The following is a 20,635-nucleotide window of genomic DNA, read 5'->3' as shown; positions in this document are numbered from 1 at the left end:
TAACATTCATCTTCCTGAAAGCGCCAAGGAAACTGTTGAAAGATGTTTAGATTGGTAGTGGTCGATGATGTTTGAAGATACTGTACTGACTGTTTTCTTTCTCCATCCTCTTTCCCAATATATGAAGGTTGCAATCCCCATTGAAGATGTGAACCGCAGTCATTTAAGGTTCACGTTCCGTCATAGATCATCACAGGACTGTGAGTAATTCAGCCTTCTCATTATGGTACTTGTCAGTGTCCGGTGCCAAAATCTGCTGAAACAGACATAACGTTCTTAATCTGTTAACTGACTATTGTAATCACTTTTAGCGCGGGGATAAGTTTTTTTGCCTGATTATTTTATGTTAGCATCTCAGCTTCTTTTTCCTTTACATCTTGTTCACCCTTACCAATTGACATCAAGTTTTTCCTTTCCTGCCTAGTTATTTCTCCAAGTCAAATAAAAGGGATAGTGAATAAAGCTTTCAGTTAGCAGCTGTGAAAGGGTTGCGGTATTGTGTATCTTAGAAGTAGGTGGGTAGGGAATAGTAAAGATATTTAACAACCCCACATGTGAAATGAGAACATGAAAGAGTTACAGTAGGCTTGGTATCAGTAATTGAAGACTTAGCTATTAAGAAACTTGGTTTCTGCTTCTGGTTCTCAGACTGACTTGTGGTTTTTTTGAAGTAATTTTAGTCTAAAAGATATTTGAGAGCTTGTGGTTTTCCTCATCTTTCCTGTAATGTTGCTGGCAGCTGAGATGCTCTGAGCTGTTGAGGATCAGATTGAGAGAGCTAGACATCTTCCATTTGTCAACAGTTGTTTTGTAGTAAAGTTTGGGGATTGTGCCTTGGTTGTGATGATGTTCATTCCATATACTGGTTACAGGGGCTGGCTCTCTTGGTAGGAAAGCCTTTCTAAATCTGCAGCAAAATTTTTTGCTATAGAATAAATGCGTAGACAAAAGCGTTAATCAGGTAGTGTCCACTGGATGCATTTTAAGACATGTAATACTCTTCATGTATATGTATCTGTGCAATATGTAGTACATTACCCCATGGCGGTTATTTAATTGAAGCTGTATATTTTGCAAATTGATCATGAATAAAAGATTTACTTAGTTTAGAAAATGATACTTGCTAATGAAAACAATATGCCGAAATCGGTATCATTAGTATCAAAATTATGACTGTGCACTACAAATTACTAGTGTCAGAAGTATTTTTATGATGACTCAAAAATTTTGGTTGGCTGTGGTTTAAATATGAACTAGAGGCCATGCTTTAGGTCTGCGGGGCTTTCTCACAGGCTCCTTGGGCCAGTCAAGTTGATTGCACTTACCTTCCGGGTTTACTTCTTAACTTACTTTGTGATTTTTAATTGCCCTGTTGCTTTGTTTTTACTTGGCTTTTGATAACAGATTTTGAACAATGAGAGCAAACTGAATGCAGTTTCTAGTTCATGTTGGTTGTAGAGTGGGTCAGCTTTCAGAACTTGGATGCTTCATCTGTAGTTACGAATCCCGTTTCTGCTTTGGTTCTAATATTCCCGCTTCAAATGATAAAGCCCTGTTGAGATCCTCAATGCTGGTCTTTAACTTGTTATTTTAGGTACCAAGCATTCCCATTCTTCTAATTCCTAAAAACCTGAACATCATAAATGCATCAAATTTCTGTTTTGTTTTTAAAGAGTGGCCTTAATCCAGCTTTCTAAAAGAACAGACAGAATGTAGAAATATTAAGCATCTAGTTATTGTTGGTGTGGTCAGATTCTTACACATTTATTTTGCATTTTTTTGGGTTCTGGCTTGCGTTTAGAAGACTCTTGTAACTTCTTATACACTTTCTCTGAGAATCTTTACTATGGTCACTCATTTACAGGTTATCCGTGTTTTTGAGATTTAGGTTGACTGTCTGTATAAGTATCAAATACTTATGTGGTTGGGTTTTTTTTGTTTGTTTGTTTTTGTAACAGCCAAAGATAAATCTGAGAAAATATTTGCCCTAGCATTTGTGAAGCTCATGAGATATGATGGAACGACTTTGAGAGATGGAGAACATGACCTTATAGTTTACAAGGTAGAATTTTGAGATACTTTAGTCTTTCCATAGTCGCTAGCTCAGCTGGCTGAGTTGTAGTGAATTACTGTTACAGAATTGCACAGAAAAATGTGTTAGAGACTATTTTGTTAGATCAAGCAACTAAATAGCAAGTACTGTGCAATTTGCATATTTGGCAGCTTGATTGTTAAACCTTGAATAAGTTTTGCTGGGGATGTTTTAATTTCAAAGGCACTTGTTACTGAGTTTTATGTGGGTTTTAATGGCTGGGAAAAGTTACTTCTGTAGCCCTATAAATATCACATCTTGGCTCTAATCTGTAGCCAGGTTAGTGCTAAATTACTGTTAAAGACTCATTGGGTAGCTCCAATTCTGGAGCAAACCTAAGAAAATCCAGTGTAAATAATTTTTTTACAATAATATTTTTACTAGATATTTTCAAATTGTTTCGTGTTGTATTAAAACACCACTGCAGGCAGAAGCAAAGAAGCTGGAGGATGCCTCGACGTATTTAAGTCTACCATCCACTAAAATAGAATTGGAGGAAAAAGGACACTCTGCAACAGGGAAGAGCATGCAGAACCTTGGAAGCTGCACCATCAGCAAAGACTCTTTCCAGATTTCAACTCTAGTTTGTTCAACAAAACTTACCCAGAATGGTAAGTTCATAGAACTGCTGGAGCTTCTGTTCCTTGCAGTTGGAGTGGGATTGTATGTGCTGCTTTTCCTGCTGCCTTCGTCCTCCCTCCTCTGTGAATAGATGGTGGGTTGTTTGCCATGCAGTCTTGGATTAAATTGTCTGGATGCAGCAAAAGCATCTACTGAGTTTGTGTACTATCCAGCCTTTTCTCTGTCCATGGGCTTTGTTTTGCTTTAGAGCAGTACTTGTCTCTAAGAAAAGAGAAGAATCCCGAGTTAAATGGAAACAGGAATATTGTTTGCCATATAGTTGAAACTTCTGTACTGAAATACACTGAAAACAGGCTCTGTGGCATTTTACTTCTCTGTGGGTGTGAATAATAGCACAAAGGAAGAGGATGAGTTTGCTTTCAAGTGTAGGTAATATCATGGCTCTGCTCCCAAATAAGCTATTTCATGTTATTTCCAAGGTGCAGTATTGATATCTTATGCCTGAAGAAAGCTCTGATGTTTTCTTGTGTTGGGCAGAAGGGATGTGAGCATGAGAATGTATTGCATGGAGGTCACTCTCGTGTTAACCCATCTTCACATGAAGACAGAGTACCAGGAATGGAGTTGGCATATTTTGTTCCTTTTAAAACTTGGCCTTATATACATTTTTCATGTGTATTTGTCAGCTGGCTGACTGCATCCAAAGGCTGTGGAATGTAGAGCTGATGGCAGCCACCAAAGCAAATATTTCACATTTCCAGACGGTGCCCTCTCTGTAATTTTTGTGCTTCGTTGCCATGGAGCAGTCCCTTGTTCTCTTCGCTGCACCATAAGTAGACTCGGGAGTGTGGGTGGGTCATTGAGATGTGAGTGAGTCATGCCAGGAGAAGGGATCGTTCCTTCGTGACTCGGGAGAAGGGACTGCTCAGTTTGGATAGATCTGTCGGGAGTTGAGGTTGTGGATGAGGAGGGCTTGGGACAGGGGGTGGGTGGGAATAATGATTGGATTGTCATGTTAATGAATTCCCCTCTGTCCAGGGGGAAAGTTACTACTCCGGTATGACTTCGTAGTCAACTCATAATTTTATTGCAGTGTTTTTCAGTGGCGTCTCTGTTATAGCACATCCTAGGTGTTTCATATTCAGAGCACATCAGATTCACTGCAGTCTGGCAGTCTTACAGCCTAAGAGGGTGTTTACCAAAAAATTCGGAAATTATTTTGGAATTTCATAGCAAAAATGGGATCATAGCTCAACAGTAACACAGTAGTTTTGAGGTTTTGTAGAGTGCAGAAACCAGCATGTGGAATTGAGCTGCTCTTTGTTTGTGATAGGATTAGGGTTTTTTTCCCTCAGTCTTTCCTAGTGCTTGATAGTAGTTAGAAGTATCTCACAGCAATCAATGTATTGACATTGTTTTCACAGAACTATTATTAAAATTAAGACTGATCATTGTTTCATGCTTAATTTACATATAATTTGCTTTGAACTTTTGGTCTTTATTTAATGTTACTGTTAATTGTTGCCTGTGAAACTTTGAGAAAAAGTTGCCAAAGCCTTTTCTCTTTCTTCAAAATATTTTGCCATTATTAAGCAAGATCACCATGTACCCTTAAGCAATTTAGAAAAGAAACAAGAAAACTTCATCATTAAATTCCTCCCTCGAGTATCATTTTTCATTTAAAAATTGGCAGCACTGTTCAGATTATAGTTTCTAAAGCTGACTTTAACTTCTGTAAAATTGTTGGTTAATATTCTTCCTTTGACTTTCTTAAAAATAAGTAAGTAAAAATCCATGATTATCCTCATTTAACAAAATGTTGAGCCAAAACATAATTTTCTCCTTTTGGTCATCTTGTAATAGTTCTTTCTTCACCGTCCATAAGTATCTTAGGATTGGCTTTCAGACTTACTTTTAGTAATTCTGAAACTATGTTAATAAATCACATGGCTCTTTCTGCATTGTATTTGATGTTGCAGACTATCTTTTCATATATAAGCTCTTTGAACATGCACTTAACTTCAGTTCTCTATGAACTGTAAGTTTTTAATGTTGCTTTTCTGTTAGTAATTGATGTCCTTAGCATCTGAAAGGTCTCCAAAATAGCAAACTTGGCCACTGGTAAGACTTCAACTATTTTCTCTGAGAGAAGGTGATAGTATGAAGTATCTACTTAGTTAACATTTGAGCAGTAGTTAGTGATTTGTGGCAGAACATATTATAGCAACACATTTCCTGGCCTTTTCTTAGATTTTGCATTTAATTTTGAGGAAGAGTAGCAATGTAAACCAAAGAGGAGGACCATCTGAAAACAAGAAAGAAACCTCACCAGCCTCCTCAGGAATCAGTGAGAAGATCAGCTTTTGGAGGCATCAGAAGTTGCTGTTCATCATCACTTTGCTTCTTGGCCAGATTCTCCTTTGCCATCTGAGGCAGAAGAGAATGTTCTTCCTCCCATTTCCACAGGACTATGGCAGTGCGTGCCTTTATTCTACAAGTATGCCCTTTACGGGCTGAAGAAACACTTTGACATGAACATCAAGTGCATTTTTGTGTAATGATACAGAGCTTCTATATTTAAACTCTGGAATTTAAAAATTGATATGAAACTGTATCAGACTATAGAGATGTGTGTGAGGTCGTGACTGACAGTGCTGCTGTCACCTGATGTATTAAGAGGCAATGTGGCCCTGGGTCCCCAACTTCTCTAGGGGGTGGTTGGCTCCTTGAAACCTCACACTTGCTTTGCTGCTGTTTACATGTTGTGGGGCATTGAATGCATCAGCAGGCACCCCAAGTTTGTGGTGGTGTGAGTTTTTTGTTTGTGTTTTTTTGTTGTTGTTTTTTAATTTTTGTTTTCTTTGGTTTTGTTTGGATGTTTTTAAGGTCAGAAGTGAGGAATTTGATCCCATGCTTGCACTTAATAACATCTCAGTAGACCTCTCTGGGGTGGGAAGTGTTGGGCCTTCTGTTCTTAGGTTAAATAGATGGCAAGGTCTGTTTTGAATCTGTTCCTGATGTCATGTCCAAGTCAGGGTTGTGTGTTGATTTTGTTTTCCTTTTTCTGAGTAGCTTGTTGAGCTGTGACAAACTGAGGTCTTGTTTCCTCCTGCATAGGCAAGGCAGTTTTGGTATTTGAGTTGTCTTTTTCTGTCAACTAGAAGCTGGAGATACCAGGAAATCCAGAAGGAGGGGAAAAATGCCATGAAAAGCGACACCCCCCCTGTGGACAGTAAATCTTACCAGCGTCTCTTACAAGACTATCAAGATGAATGCCTTTTATTATCAGGGTGATGGGAATAGAACTGATACTGCATTAATGGGCTTGCTGGAAAATTTTTCTGATTACCAGTAGCCATAGAGCTGTCTAGTGTTCTACCTGTATATTTGCTGTTGTGAAGCATCCAGGGTGTCTGTAAGGCCTATTGAAAGTATTTCTATGTTTTCTTTTCTTCGTGAAGGACTCAAACCTCTAGATAATAGTGACTATTACTCATCTGGAGTCAAGACTTTGAGGAACCAAGGAGACAAGTCTTTCACAAAACAGTTGAGAAGAATTTTACTTAGTCATTCAGCACAATTGCTAATTTAAAAAAAAAAAAAAAGCAATACACATGATATGGTAAATTCAGGTGCTATAGTGGCATAAAAATGAAGATGTGAATACAGAATTAAAATAAAACAAGTCCTAAAGAGTGGAAAACCAAATGCTTAAAGTCAAGAGGGAAGATTATTTCAAAGAACACACAGGAATTTAATTAGAGTGGAAATATTATCTAACTTCAATTAAGTGACAGGGGCTTTGAGAAAAGTTTGGTTATCTATATGGAAACCTTTGCATAAATACAGGTCAAGCAAGGTATATAAACAGGAAGTTGGACCATTTGCTTCCAATTGCTAAATAAGATGTAAAAGAAAATCTTCATATATAGTCAATATAATCATAAATTACATTAACCCAAATAAAGTGGAGTTGCTGTTGGCTACTTGGCAGGCTAGATGCTTGTTCTAACCCTTTGGAATTGAAAATCCTCATTCTGTCATCTTCCTCTGATATTTTCTGATCATACAAATTTCCCCTGACCTAGGCTATGTTAATTACTATTTACTATAGGCTAAAATACTGTTTTACATTCTTATCCTATTCTACTTACTGTATTATTTTATACCTAGACCTATTAAGAGAGCAGGATTAACTGACTGACTGGTACTTTGCTGGGATTAATGCTTGCAGTAATAGAGTGAATGCACATTTTTACTGTACACTGTAACTTATTTTTCTCTTTCTGGTAGTTGGGCTGCATTGACATTTTCTGTTCACATATGTATATTCATTTAGCATTTGCTGTGTCATCATGCTGAAAGTACACATGGGTTTGTTTTCTTGGGGCAATACACGATGCCATTCAAAGATAGTCTGTGGGCTGGCTTTTGTTGAGATCATTTCTTTAGTCAAGCTGGTACCTTTTTAGAAGTCAGACTGAAACCAAATGCAGTGGTGGGAAGCTGATACAAACATATTCATGAAACACTTTGGATAACTCATGGAAGCGTCTTTATTTTTGTTTTATTTCTCTCTTCTATTAATGTTGAGTTTCCAAGATTTTGGTTTCAGCCTATAGACTTCTTGTAGGAGATATTAAAAAAAAAAAATAAAAAAAAAAATTGAAGGCTTGGATTGTTCAAAGCTTTAATGTAGGAAAACACTCTCTACTTCTGTTCCCAAAGAGATAGTAAGAAGGCTTGGTTTGAGTGCTGCTCAGAGGGGAATCTATCCTAGGGAGAACTGCAGGCCATTCCACTAGAAGTAATTTTATTTATTGCTTAGAATGAAAGATTTTGGGGAAAGTATAGCAGCTGCTCTGGGTCTCTGCATATAATTTCCAGCATATACTCTGCAGATGCATGCCTTGGTAAACATTTTGTTGGCTACTTTGAAAGTTCAAATAAAAGGAGTGAGGGGGTACTGGTTGGGAGGAGCGGTCTGTCCTTATTGTTTAAGAGTTACATTGGGCAGAATTCACATAATATTAACCATGCTGGGGGTGGGTAATGTGCAGTAGTAATCCAGTGGCTAAACCGAAGGTAGACAGTCTTGAAAATCTTCTGTTTGTCTCTCTCTCTCTGGGGGGCTTCTACTGAGGATGAACTGTCTTTACAGATAGTTTGTTATGTGCTGAAAACTGACTTTTAATGGGGCAGGGAGGAATTTTTTCCCTGATGGTAGTCTGGCTAAGGCAGGACAAGCTTGGGGTTTTGGGTTTGTGGGCAATTCATGTCACAACTCAACAAGTCCGAGGGTGGGTTTAACTTACTGGTGCTCCAGTGTGGTTGTTAATATTTACTAGTGTGCTTATTTGCAGGGGAACCCCAATTGTGAGTTCGTCGTGAAAAGTTTTCCTTAAGGGAAACTGAAAAATGGTGTTGTGGCTCTTTATGACTAATAAAAGAGAGTGAGCTTGCCTTCTGTATTCCCTTGTTTATCAGTGAATGCTAAAGTGACATGATGTTAATAGCGGGATGTAGAATTTGTGGACAAGACTGTTTGCAGTTGATTTGTTTCGTGATCTGATCTGTACCCTAGCTCTCCATCACTTGGAAGCAACCAAGCAATTTGGGCATTGTGAGTTATTAAGCAGACAGCTTTCCACTGAATTAGCTTAGTTTGCAACTGTTTGCCTTGCATTGTGCCTTATTTTCTTTTCAGTTTATTCAGTGAGAGCAAAGAAGCTAGAAACATTAATGCTGGAAGAGTCACGGCCCTGTAGATATGACTGTGTTGGTGGCTGACTAATTTCATTTTGGCATCTTTTTCTAAACACACAACTGTTGTGTACAACAAATTAAAACTGAGGGATCAGACTTTCTTGGCCTAGATTTTAATGCTGACATTTCAAAAGCAGGCTGCTTTTTTGAAAGCCTTTCAGAGTTCTTTCATGATAGAAGTATTGTCCTAGGTTTCTGCAGTGTCAGAGGCATGCTTGAAATATATTGTTGTCCAGTGAAAATGGCTGACCTAAGAAGGCAAACGTATGTGTCCTGAACATAGTTATGGAGTGTGAGTAAAAGTAAATATCCTACATGATATAATTGTTTTTCTTATTCCTAGTTGATCTCTTGGGACTTCTGAAATGGCGATCTAACACAAACCTATTGCAGCAGAATTTGAAGCAGCTGATGAAAGTTGATGGTGGTGAAGTGGTTAAGGTAATAAGTTAATTTCTTTAAAAATAAATTTGGTGTCATAATTTTGCTGAATCCCATACTTTGAGGTATTCATATCTTTTGTTTTGTTCCCCGCATTCCCCCCTCCCTCCCCAACCTCACTGCACATGCTTGCACATTAAATTGTAACCAGGTCTCTCTCAGCCTTCAGGATGCTTAAGCCCTTCTCCCTGCCCTCAAACAACATTTCAGAGGTTGAGTGCTGGTAAAACATATGTAAAATGCAAATTTCTGAAAACGTAGGGTGTTTTGTTTTTTTTTTTTTTTTTTTTAGGACTTCAGTGAATTTTTATATATAGATACATGAAGGCAAAGGGTGTTTTTCTTTGCAAGATTAGAACATCTTGGAATTCTTACATGGTGATATTAAATGTATTTTTAATATATGGATGTGGAATGCAATCCTACTGTGTGCTGCTGATATTTTTAAAAAAATATTATTTCTCCTCAAAATACTTAGCTGAGGCAAGTTTACATTTGCCAAGGCCATTGAGTGATTGTAGAGACCTACATAAAGACAGATTTAGCTGTGGAAAAGAGTAGGCTGCGACTTTATTGAATGTGTTGTAATAAATCAAATCTAAAAGAGTGTCAAAAGATGTAATGTATTGGGGACAGATGACCCTTAAGGGCCTGTAGTGTTGCTTCCTTACTTCAGTGGATTTTAATTTGGTTAATAGAAGCATAATGAATGCCTCATCTTTAAGTAACTTAAAACATCTGAGAATGCTGATATCCTTTATTAAGTGTGGTGAAAACAGTATCTCACATGATTTCTTTTCCAGAAAGCTTCTACCTGCTGCTATTTTGTCATGGATCATTTCATAACTAAAAACTTGACACTGATACTCACTTCTGCCAAGTGTTGTCATAGTTCTGTCATTTGTAACTTTCCCTCCTCTCCTAATGACATCACAGAGTGTACAGCAGATTGCTGCTTGATGGATATTGGTGATTTTAGAAGCATCAGAATGCAGCACAAACGAGGGTTAAGTAAAAGCAATATCAGAGCAAGTTCTCCAGCTGGCACACTCTCACTGCTCCCTGCACTGTTGCAGGACTTCTATGAAATCATACTCCCTTCTCCCTGTTGCATAGGGATCTGAGCAGAACTTGATTTCTGCAGAGGACAGAAGAGTGAATGTTTAATATGGCCCTCTTCACCACTTTTATTCTTTTTTTTAAAGACCACTGTTTACGTTATCCATCTCTTCCAGGAGTGTTCAGAAAATCTTTGTGTAGACTGCTCTGTTGCACGTTTGTAATACCTAGTCTGTAACTGTTCCATTCTGTTCTTTCAGCTTTTTTTGTCCTTCCTGTTTTTAAATACGATACATGGTACAGTCTATGTGTATTAAAAAAAGTATGCATGTGATAAAACACATTCAAATTTTCTGTTAAACTATTTTTTTAAAATGCCAGTAAAATGCCTCTGCCTATGGATGTTCGTTTATTGCTAAGTAGAGATCAGCCAAGATACTCATTTTGTGATTGACTGTTTCAATAGTGTACGGAAAGTGTAAATGTTATCTCCCTTTAACAGAGGGTCTGACTCCATTTGTGCATAAAGTCTATAGGATATGAGAATGTAAACTAATAGACTAGAAATTATTCATACTAGCTCCCTACCTGAGAAATGTTTTCCTGCCACTTTATACAACAAACGCATCTATCCTGTATTCTTCTTGCTGTTACATGAAGTCCTTGTGAACAGATTTAAAACTTGAAGTCTACTAATGAAAGTCAATATATGATGCCTAAATGTGAAATGAAGACTTGATCAGTCATGACATGGCCTTCTAACCCTCCTTTGTTTTTAAAGGGACTTAGCCAGGCAGTGTTTGGGATCTGAGAGTACTACTTCTCTTCAAGACAGAAACTTCTCTTGTCAAAGCTCAGAACTGTGCTTTACTCTTTCCTTCCTTCCAGATGCTGGTTAAATCTACTTTATTTGCACACGTTCTTTAACTGAGCGTAGTTTCCTGTAGTGAAATTATGAGCTGGATCTCTCCCAGAACTGAAGTCTAAAATCAGCTGCCAGCATTTTGGCTTTTCTGTTTTCTCATCTTCAGATATTAGTAGCACAAACTGTGGCTCCACGTTCACTTGTTTTGAGGAAGTTTGGCATTCAGCAGTGTTTAGTGGCTGCTAAATAGAGGTTAATTCCTGAGATTTAACTCCAGATTTAGTAGATAGTCCAGGTGATTCATGTTTGATCTAGGAGACTCTGCATAGATAAAAATTTTTAAGGGAGGAAGGTGGGAGTTGGGCTGTTTTTCCATTGCTCCCACAGTGTATAATAATACCTCTTTGTAGTTGCAATCTCAGGAATCAATTGCCTTCTGCTTGTTCAGACGTTCTTCCCCAGCTATACCTTGTCTCATCTACAAGACAAAAACCATTTTTACTTCGAGACAGACATGCTGGAACAATCCATGTTGAACCCCTTCTTTCTCAACCAAAGCAAATACAAACTGAGGCCATGATCCATCCTCATTCTGCCTTGGAGGAGCCCATGTCGGTTTTTTGTGTCGTCTGGTGGAAGAAACTGCTCAGACAGAGAATCCCATGCTGATAAAACCGAGTGTGTTGATGAGTATCTCTGGGCCATGCATGGATTACTTGCTGTGACTGGGAAGAAGTACTGTAATTATACATGCTTAAAACAGCTTTTATCCCTCTGCTTAACTTGAATCTCCTGACACTAATCTGCTTTCACTTTCGTGTTGCACAGATCAGGGTGTCCAGCCAAGTGGCTAGTGAAGACTCTTCCTCTGTTACAGTGATAGAGGCGTGTAGGTTTTGGGCTGGGGCAGCAGGTTGTGTGCTCTGTTTCCCATGGCTGCATGTATGCTCTCAGTTGAAATGGTGGATCTGAGTTTATGCAGTCGTGCAAAGCGATATGATGTGCACTTTTCATTGCTCAGCTCAAAACTACTGAGGATGACTTGATTCATTTGGCATGAGACTTGGTTGCTTGTGTGGTTTGTGCTCTGAAACATCAGTTTTCAGAAACTGCATGGTCCTGTTGACTGTATGTTGAAACTGAGTTTTGAAATACATTTTTGTTCTTTCACTATAATAGATTAAACTCCTTGTTCAGGTGTACCAAGTGTGATTTCTGATGTTTTTTTTTCCTGTTTGAGTGATACAGATGTATAGATAATCAACTTCACTAAAAAATAATTTGCTGAAAACAAAAATGTTAAATTTTCCTTTTTTTGGTTAACTTTTAAAATGTCTTTACTTTGTAAAATGTATAAATGAAAGCAAATACATCTGTAGAAACCGGTGTGAAGTCTGAATTTAATTTTTCCCGTAAAAATGATGACTTGTGTATTTATTTGTAGTTTCTTCAAGATACATTGGATGCACTCTTTAACATAATGATGGAGAACTCGGAGAGTGAGACGTTTGACACATTAGTGTTTGATGCTTTGGTAAGTTTGCTTTGTAGATGGACTAAAATGTAGATTCGGTAATGATGAATAAATAAAACAAACATGGTGTAAATGCTAGAATGAAGTTTACTAATGATATGTATCTTATTAGCTGTTACTTATTTATTATTTAATTTAAAATGCATGGAAGGTTTTTATTATATTTGAAGTTTCAGTTGGACTTGATCAAAAGGGTGTTGGATTACATCATGTCATCCTCTCAGAAGAGATGGAAGCAATCAAGTCCAGTCATTTTAGTGGATTAACAGCAGAATTTAGGACAGACACAAAAAGTTTCTGCTCGGAAGAGAAAACTTTGTTATGAAGACGAAGTTTTCACAGGAAAGGAGTATATTGATATATTGGGAGGATAATCAAAAGCCAAAGTCTTTGTGTTTTTAATGTTATTAATGTATCTTCTCTGAAAATAAAGGTGGCTGAACGTACAATATTAAAGATTTTTTTGAGGCTAGTGCAATAATTATGCTCTTTTTTCAGGTGTTTATCATTGGACTGATTGCTGACAGAAAATTTCAACATTTTAATCCTGTCTTGGAAACCTACATTAAGAAGCATTTCAGTGCTACGTTAGCCTACACGTAAATTTTAAATATTACTTTCTCTAATGTGGCTTGCACAGTTGTTCCAGATAATGTTATTCAGTTACTTGTTTATGCAGTTTAATTAGGAATTTGCCCATAGAGCTTGGGAGGGTGGGTGGCTCTTGAAGAAGACAGGAGATAGTATGTCTTTCTCTTTTGAAATAACAGTAATAAAACTTTGTCATTTGCAAGGAGGAAGTCTTGTTTTTGTTGTATTGAAGGAGGGGATGATTTGACTATTTCAAGAATTGTTTTGTGAGGAAAATATTCATAAGCAATTCTCAGTCATACTTGAGAAAGAAATCATGCCCATTTAAGATGCTTCAAATATATGTTGTTCGGTGCATTAAATTGATGTTCTACCCTGTATTATCTGCGTTACTGTCACTTTGGGGAGGAAGCAGCGAAGAACAAAAAAACACAGGTCCATTATTTTTGCTGTCTTAAGTATTTCTTGACAGTTAGGTTCTTTGCTGCTGCTTTAGACTATTAGTGTTGGAGGAAAATATACAATGGACATCTTTTCAAAGTTGGGAGGAAAAAAAACCCCAAACAGGGAAACCTGCTGTGCACTTTGCTGTTATACAGTCTATTATGTGACCATAAAATGTTTGAGAAGTGTTGATTTACAATAGTGAAGAAGAGTTAGTCCTTTAGTCACAACTTAGATATTGCAATCGCTTCACTGGGTTACAGCCACTGTTGCAGCCTTCATGTGAAGTGGGTAAAGGGTGAAGCATCCCCCAGCATCTGGTTTTATCAGCAAGAGCTGAAGGTGGCCCTTTGGCTGGTAGGCATGGAGAGCATCCTTCCCTTCCTTAAGTGCAGGGAGGTGGAAGCAGGCTTAAGCTTGAGGATGCTAGAAGATCTGAATTCTGGCTTGACTTGTGCCTGTGGGCATGGGAGATCCCTGCCCTCTCCCTGCCTTTTGTTGCACGAGTTTGTAAGTGAAGAGAGGTTGTATTGACAGTATCTAAGCGATTACTTGAAATTCTTATGCAGTTTACTCCTATTCAAATAAATGCCCATATAGCAAGGTATCTGTCTACTCAATGTTATTTTCTGTTAATGGTATATAATGTTGTACTTATTTACATTTAGTGTGAATGTTGAAACATACAGTGTAGCTAGGATGATTTAAAATGGAATTGCTTCTAGTTGCATTAAGATCGTGATTTATATTCATTGGAAGGGAGGTAGTTGAAATGGTATTATTTTTAAAATTGTCTCACTTTCAAGTTTGATAGACTTTATAATGCGGAATAAGAGAATTTCTGATTGGTGTTATATACATTTTTGAGAAATAAATTTCACAAATTCTAGCCCAAAATCTATGGGAACACTATGTAAATGGGAGGCCTTGTTTAATGAAGAAACTCCCATTTTATTTGTTTTAATTCTAACAATGTGTTTGTATTTCATTTTATTATTTTTATTATTTTGATTATTACTAGAAGTTGCATCTTTATAATAACCTAAATCTGAATATCCCCAAATATCTAGCAGAAAATAAGTCTGATCAAAACTTGCTGTATTGCTTGTATGTTGAATGTTTTTATAGTCTGTGTTTTTTCTTTTTTTCTCAAGAACAGGTTGCAGCTACTTACCAGCAAAACCAAGAACATAATGAGTTTATTAGTTGCATAATTAATTTTGTAACTTGGTGGGCACTACTTAGACACATAGTTTTTCTTTAAACCTTTCAAAATTGAATTTTTTCTCTGCGTGCATACTTGTAACTTTTATGTGTTTTTGTATTTATACAGAAAACTGACTAAAGTTTTAAAAACGTACGTGGATAACGCTGAGAAGTGTGGTATCACTGATCAACTCTTTAAAGCTATGAAAGCTTTGGAGTACATCTTCAAGTTCATAGTCCGGTCCAGGATATTATTCAATCAGTAAGTGTGGTGAATGCTGAAACCTCCTGTAATTCCGATTGCCAATATTGTTCAAAAAGGGTCAAAATTTTATAACACCGCAAGGTAAAGTTGCTCAATATTGCACTGTTGTAGAAATATCTTAAGTTAGAACTTATTTCAGGAGACAGCTGTTCCCTAAGAGCGAGCCACATTTCCTTGAGAGGTGTATTTTAAGTAGCGAGTGGGCTGCTAAAATCATGATGTGTTGCAGCTCACTATGGTTTAGGTCACTGAACAAATAAAGCTTGCCACTATTTGGGAAACTTTTGTTAATAGCTAACTGTCTGGTATTGTGATTGAAATGTTGAAGCTCCCGAGTAGCCGTACCGCCCTGTCCCTCATCCAGGATGGCTGCTGAAGTCTGGGAAGACTAAAGTACTGACAATTTTGCAGCAAGGCGAAGGGAGAGCTTTTCTGGGTGGGAAGCGTGACGTTTGTCCTTGGGTGGTGTTGGCAGGGCTCAGGGGGAAGCTGCGGTTTGCAGAGGGCTGTATTCGTAGGCCAGGCGTGGCGGGGGAAGAGAGTCAGAGTAGATGGACGGTGCGGAGGAAAAGGAGTACGAGGTGCGCTCCGATACACTGCCTCATAAAAGAAAAACACAAGTGTTGTTGGAGTCAAACCCCCAGCAGCTCGGAGCGTCCCAGGCCCCCCGCCTGTCAGAGCAGAAACACTAGAAAAATTATAAAACGAAGTCGATGATGTATTCGTCTTCACTTAGATTCAATCCTTTTACTACTTGTTAGCTATGGTAACAACCTTATTACAAGGGATTTATGTAGAGCTCTGTAGTTACCAACTCCACCAACCTTTCTCTAATTGAGAGATTGTAATTTATTTCGGTGGGAGTCTTGCTGTGAGATTCATAAAATACTGAATGTCACTTACACTGTTGCAGGTCCTACAAATCACTTTAAAACAGAAAAAAATAATTATCTCTTGCTGCAAATTAGATTTACAGACAATATGACCCTCTGGTATTGGCCATTGGATTTCCTCGTGCTAAGCACTAATTCACAGTTCTTTAGCGTCGGGAAGACACAGCTCTCAATGACAAGGGATTAATCAGCAAAGCTGCTGAATGACACCATGATTTGTTCTGCTGTAAGACTTAAATCCTGCCTGAGGTGTGTGATTTGAAGTGATTATAATGTAGAAGTGTAACAGTGTTCTGAAATATGGTTAGCGTTTTACTGAGAAATCGCAACAACCAAGCAGAATCTTTTACTAAAAATATTACATATTTTTAACTTTAGTAATATGGTAGTGGACTGAATATATGGAGCATTTTAGTAATGTGATTGCAGGCAAGCTTTGGTTCTGGGTAAATACGTAGAAGCCTAGTTCATCTATTTAAACCCTGGTGGCAAATCTATTTGTTTAGTATATCAAGGTTTATAAAGGCAAAATATTATAAGTGAACTTTAGAAAGATCTTTGATTTACTCAGTAACGATACCAGTGTTTATGTTGTGTTTACAACACACTTAAAATTTGAAGGCGGTGCTAGAAGGGTCAGCTTGGTGTAATCCTGGTTTTCTTTCTCATAGCAGCAGTGTTTTTGTGCATTATCAGGTGTATTAAATAAATATATGTTAATAACTGACACTAGAAACACATTTGTGACTAACTTGTTTATTTTTATTGCAATTTCCTTTTTGAAATGCAAAGCTTTTTGTCTGAAACAGTTTGATTTATTGGACTGTCAAATTTAGTTACTCTTTATATTGGTATTAGTTTCACCTCGCTAATCTGTTCAGGGGGACACTGAAATCCATTATTGATATTGGGAGTTAACAAGTAATTTGTCCTGCATAACCCCCAGTTTTAGCCCAAAAGGGGAATAGAAATTTGCACAGCAAAATAATGCAATTTAATATTTTTTCTCTAGCATTTATTTCCCCGTGTACTGGTTAAATAGCTTTTTTTTAATATCTGTGGCTCCCAAAGGTTTATGAACACAGCATTAAAAATGATACGCATTAGTTTGTGGGAAGCAGCAGGAACATTCTGAACTCCATGTTTATCTTAAGATAAGCCCATTTCCTTCTGTACTAGGTGGTCCATCATGATATCTTCAAACATGAAGAAATCATACTATGACCGTACATGTAAAATGCCTGGGTGTGGTGCTCTTTGCGCTGCAGACCACATTCAAGACCACCTTACTGGGTTTAACTCCAGAAGAAAATGGAGGGGAATTGAACTCTTTCTGGGAGCTGCTCTAATGGGTCTTGGTGCAAATTGTTTAGCTGAGCTCAGGGACAGAGCTAGTGGAACCATGGAGGGCGTTGGAAGCCCAGTTGCTGTTGGATGAGGCTCTTGGAGGCAATCAAAGCTGACCGGGTAAGCATGGGGTTTAGTTGGGGAAGAAGTCCCCTCTGATGTTTATAAATACCCCTGTTTAGATTTGACCTGGATGACAGATTCTCCTGGGCTTCTTTTAAGCACCGATCCTTTGTCTTGTTCTGGGTCATGTTAAGTCTGTATAGTTGAGGTTCGAGAAGTGTATTTGCAACAGACCTTATGTAGGCGAGTCATACATATTGCCAAAGGGGGAAAAATTTTTTTAAAGGATTTATGTGGAGCTAGTGGTCTTCTCCCTCTCCCTTTCCATTTCATAGTGAGAATTATCTCATCCTACACCTGAAGCAGAGATCATTCTACATCTAAATATTCAAGAGAGCTTCAGAAACATTCATTCCTATGCTGTATTGAACCAGTGGACCAAGTTCTTCAGCTTGGCTGTGTATTTTTTGCCTTTGGTGTTGCTTAGGCATCTCAGGGTTATCCCCCTGAAAGCATCTGGCAGGGAGGTGGTCCCTGTGGGCAGATCAGCTCTGAATAATCCTGCCTGAAGGCACAGGGACCTGCCTTGTGAACTTCAGCTGTGGATTAGTCGTTCTTCTGTGGCAGCTGTACTGACTGTATGGGAAACTGAGCCTTAACTAGTTTAGTGTTAGTGAGCCAGAAATTAGAGGTGAAATGCATTTTTAACTTTAGCACTCCCTTCCCATGGGGAAAAAAAAAAAGTGGTTTTTTGGGGGGGGGGGGGGGGGGCAGTTTAGCAAATAGTGGGTTGGTAGGCTTTTTCTTTCTTGCACAGAGTTTAAGGTCACTCACCTGAGGCCACTGGTAGATTTTAATGATTGCTGGCAAGTTGTCTGGATGCTTTCTGGCTTCCTCATCAGAGAGCTGCTTGGCATTGGTCCTCCCAGACATCTGCTAGCTCTTGTGCAGGGTGAAGAGACTCTATCCCACTGCTGCGTGGGCATGTGGAATTGGGTCACCGCTGAGGGATTCACCATGACTTGAAGGCGTAAACAACAATACTGAATGTGGCATTTTACATAGGAAGCTTCAAAACAAAAATCTGTTGTTCCTGCTGGCCCAGCGTGGTCTGTCTGTTTTGTCTTTAGACTCTTGGTTCAGTGAAGAAACTTGTAGAAGTTCTTGAATTTAAAAAAAAAAAAAAGTAATGCAACAAATTATCATCTGTCATTTGAACAGATTTTTTTTTTAAAACGTATTTCCATTTTAGTTGGATCGTGCTTATGAAACCTAATTATTTTTCAGACTTTATGAAAACAAAGGAGAAGCAGACTTCAGGGAGTCTCTGCTGCAGCTCTTTAAGTCCATCAATGAGATGATGAGCAGCATCTCTGATCAAACTGTCATAGTGAAGGTATGTACTTTAGAGGTCTCCATCTTGGCTTTACTTTTGCATCCTAAACCACAATTAGACAGCTGATGAAGTGTATGCTTGTGTTTGTCCCCAAAAGTGTATTTTACCTCAAACGTGGTTAATACTTAGTGCTTCTAATGAAGGGTTTGTGACTATATAAAGAACGTGCTTCAAACAAGTAAGTTTACTTAAATTGCTGCACATACCTCACTTTTATTTTTAAAAGAGAACTTACTTAGGGGTTAAATGGTGTTTAGCTTATTTAACTTGTATAACCTTAAGGTATTTTTAAGGCATTATCTTTAAGACCTTCATTGCAATGTAGATTCTCGTGTTCTTATTTATATCCTAGGCTGTTCAGGAGCTTCAGCGTAGTATCTTAAGCCCTAGTACATGTTTTTAATGGAAAATCCGTAGTGAGTCAGACTGCAAACTCCACCCCACACCCCTGTTCTTCGGTCCCTTTAAAATGGTAGCTACTTCTGGTAGCATTGGCTGGCTCATGGAGTTGGGAATGTGGTCTCTGACCTCATGTGAACATGGGTATTGATATCACAGAGCAGAAGCATTGAATTATGGGACTGGTAGATTTTTGTATCCAGAGGAGTCTGAGGTCATTGTGCCAATACCGGTCTCATGTTCTGTTAGTGAATCTCTTTCGCTGTGGAGAAGTACAGAGACAGGCATAAACACACATTTGATAAGCTACACCTTGAAGTTCTCCTTGTGGTTCAAAATAGAATTTATAAAAGGACCTAACTCTTGACCTAGCCATGCTGAATCAGTTGAAAGATGATAGTCAGAAAGGGGCTAAGAGTTGGGGTTGAATTTGGGGACAGTTTGACAGTATGACGCCTCCTGTTCAGTTGTGCAGTGGTTGCGCATTAGAAGAAATTTTTTTTATAGCAGCTGGGAAGCAAAGACAGACAGTGGCGAAGTGCTGGGCCGGTGCAAGAGGTTCCTCTTGAAGGGAGCTGGGAAGCGTACAGTGGGAAAACATCTAAGTCAAAGACACTGGTCCTTTGTAGCTGAGTGCATGCAAGTCTTAGGCTAGTAATACCATGCTGAGCACACAGCAAAAATAGATAGTGGGGATAAAGCTGCTGAGTTTGACTATTTTAGGCAGAGAGACTGAGACTGTATCATCTGGTAACAAAATAAGGGTATTACATGTTTCATGAAAGCTGTATTTTCATTCTATTGACAAAGCATCTACACTGAATAGAAATTGGTAAGTTTGAGTCAGTGACTCAGAGTGTGCTATCTGGTGTTTTACAAATAGGATGTTTTCAGATTACGAGGATTGAATGTAAGATTTATTTTCCTGAGACTTGTTTGTGAGGCCTACTTCAGGAAGGCAGATAAACATGAGCTTTTTTTTTTTTTTTCCCCAAAAGTTCATGCCTTGGGGGAAAAAAAAAAAAAAAAATACCCCCCAAAATAGATGTGGCTGTCTTCATCTGACATGCAAGAAAAGACGACAAACTTCCTAGCAGAGGCTGGAGAGATCACAATACAGCAGTGTCTGTCCTAGTCTGTGTATTGTTTCACATTCAGATCTCTGCAAACATGCGTAGATCACATCTACTGTCTGCATTTGGCTGCGTGAAGTGTGCTAGTAGATGAAGCATTGACAGATGAGCCAGTGTGAGGTTGTCCGAGATACGTGCTTGTGGATGCCTTTCAGAAGCCGTGACAACCTTTCATTCATTATTCATTGCTTTCATCTCCTTTGGACTCTAATTACTTAGCTCTTAGAACACATAATTGTTAGTATTGGCTTTTTGCAGCTTGTGAGATTGCTTTTATTATGTTCAAATATCCACTGAAGCACTATGTTTTTTTTCCAGTAACTAGAAATGTGTGGTTCTATTACAAAGAATAAAGTCATTGAATAGGTGCATAAATGTGTTGTTTTTCTGAGAGACAGTATGGCTTCTGTGAATCTTGCCTGACAAAGCTGTTGGGGTCCAGGGAGGGTGTCAGTAACCATGGAAAGCGGACATGACATTACAGGCTTCATGCAGCATCTTTATCAGTGATCTGGAGTTCATAGTTAAGTACCACGCCAGTGGTGAGGAACATCGGAAG

The 20,635-nt window shown here is 38.3% G+C and overlaps 1 protein-coding gene across 2 annotated transcripts in view; it reads left to right on the top strand.

The window, feature by feature from the left end:
* The window catches only part of DOCK1 (dedicator of cytokinesis 1), a 320,074-nt gene that overhangs the window by 51,625 nt on the left and 247,814 nt on the right, over window positions 1–20,635 (top strand). For both annotated transcript variants that reach the window (XM_030029725.2, XM_030029723.2), the window contains exons 16-23: window positions 128–200; window positions 1,959–2,062; window positions 2,520–2,703; window positions 8,784–8,881; window positions 12,250–12,339; window positions 12,838–12,938; window positions 14,708–14,842; window positions 18,436–18,544. In XM_030029725.2, the coding sequence (XP_029885585.1) occupies window positions 128–200; window positions 1,959–2,062; window positions 2,520–2,703; window positions 8,784–8,881; window positions 12,250–12,339; window positions 12,838–12,938; window positions 14,708–14,842; window positions 18,436–18,544 (894 nt within the window). The remainder of the gene's footprint in view (window positions 1–127; window positions 201–1,958; window positions 2,063–2,519; window positions 2,704–8,783; window positions 8,882–12,249; window positions 12,340–12,837; window positions 12,939–14,707; window positions 14,843–18,435; window positions 18,545–20,635) is intronic.

This window comes from Aquila chrysaetos, chromosome 11 (genome assembly GCF_900496995.4).
Source record: "Aquila chrysaetos chrysaetos chromosome 11, bAquChr1.4, whole genome shotgun sequence".
NCBI lineage: Eukaryota > Metazoa > Chordata > Aves > Accipitriformes > Accipitridae > Aquila > Aquila chrysaetos.
The sequence above is the reverse complement of the archived record's forward strand: the minus strand, read 5'-3'. Positions and strand labels throughout refer to the sequence as shown.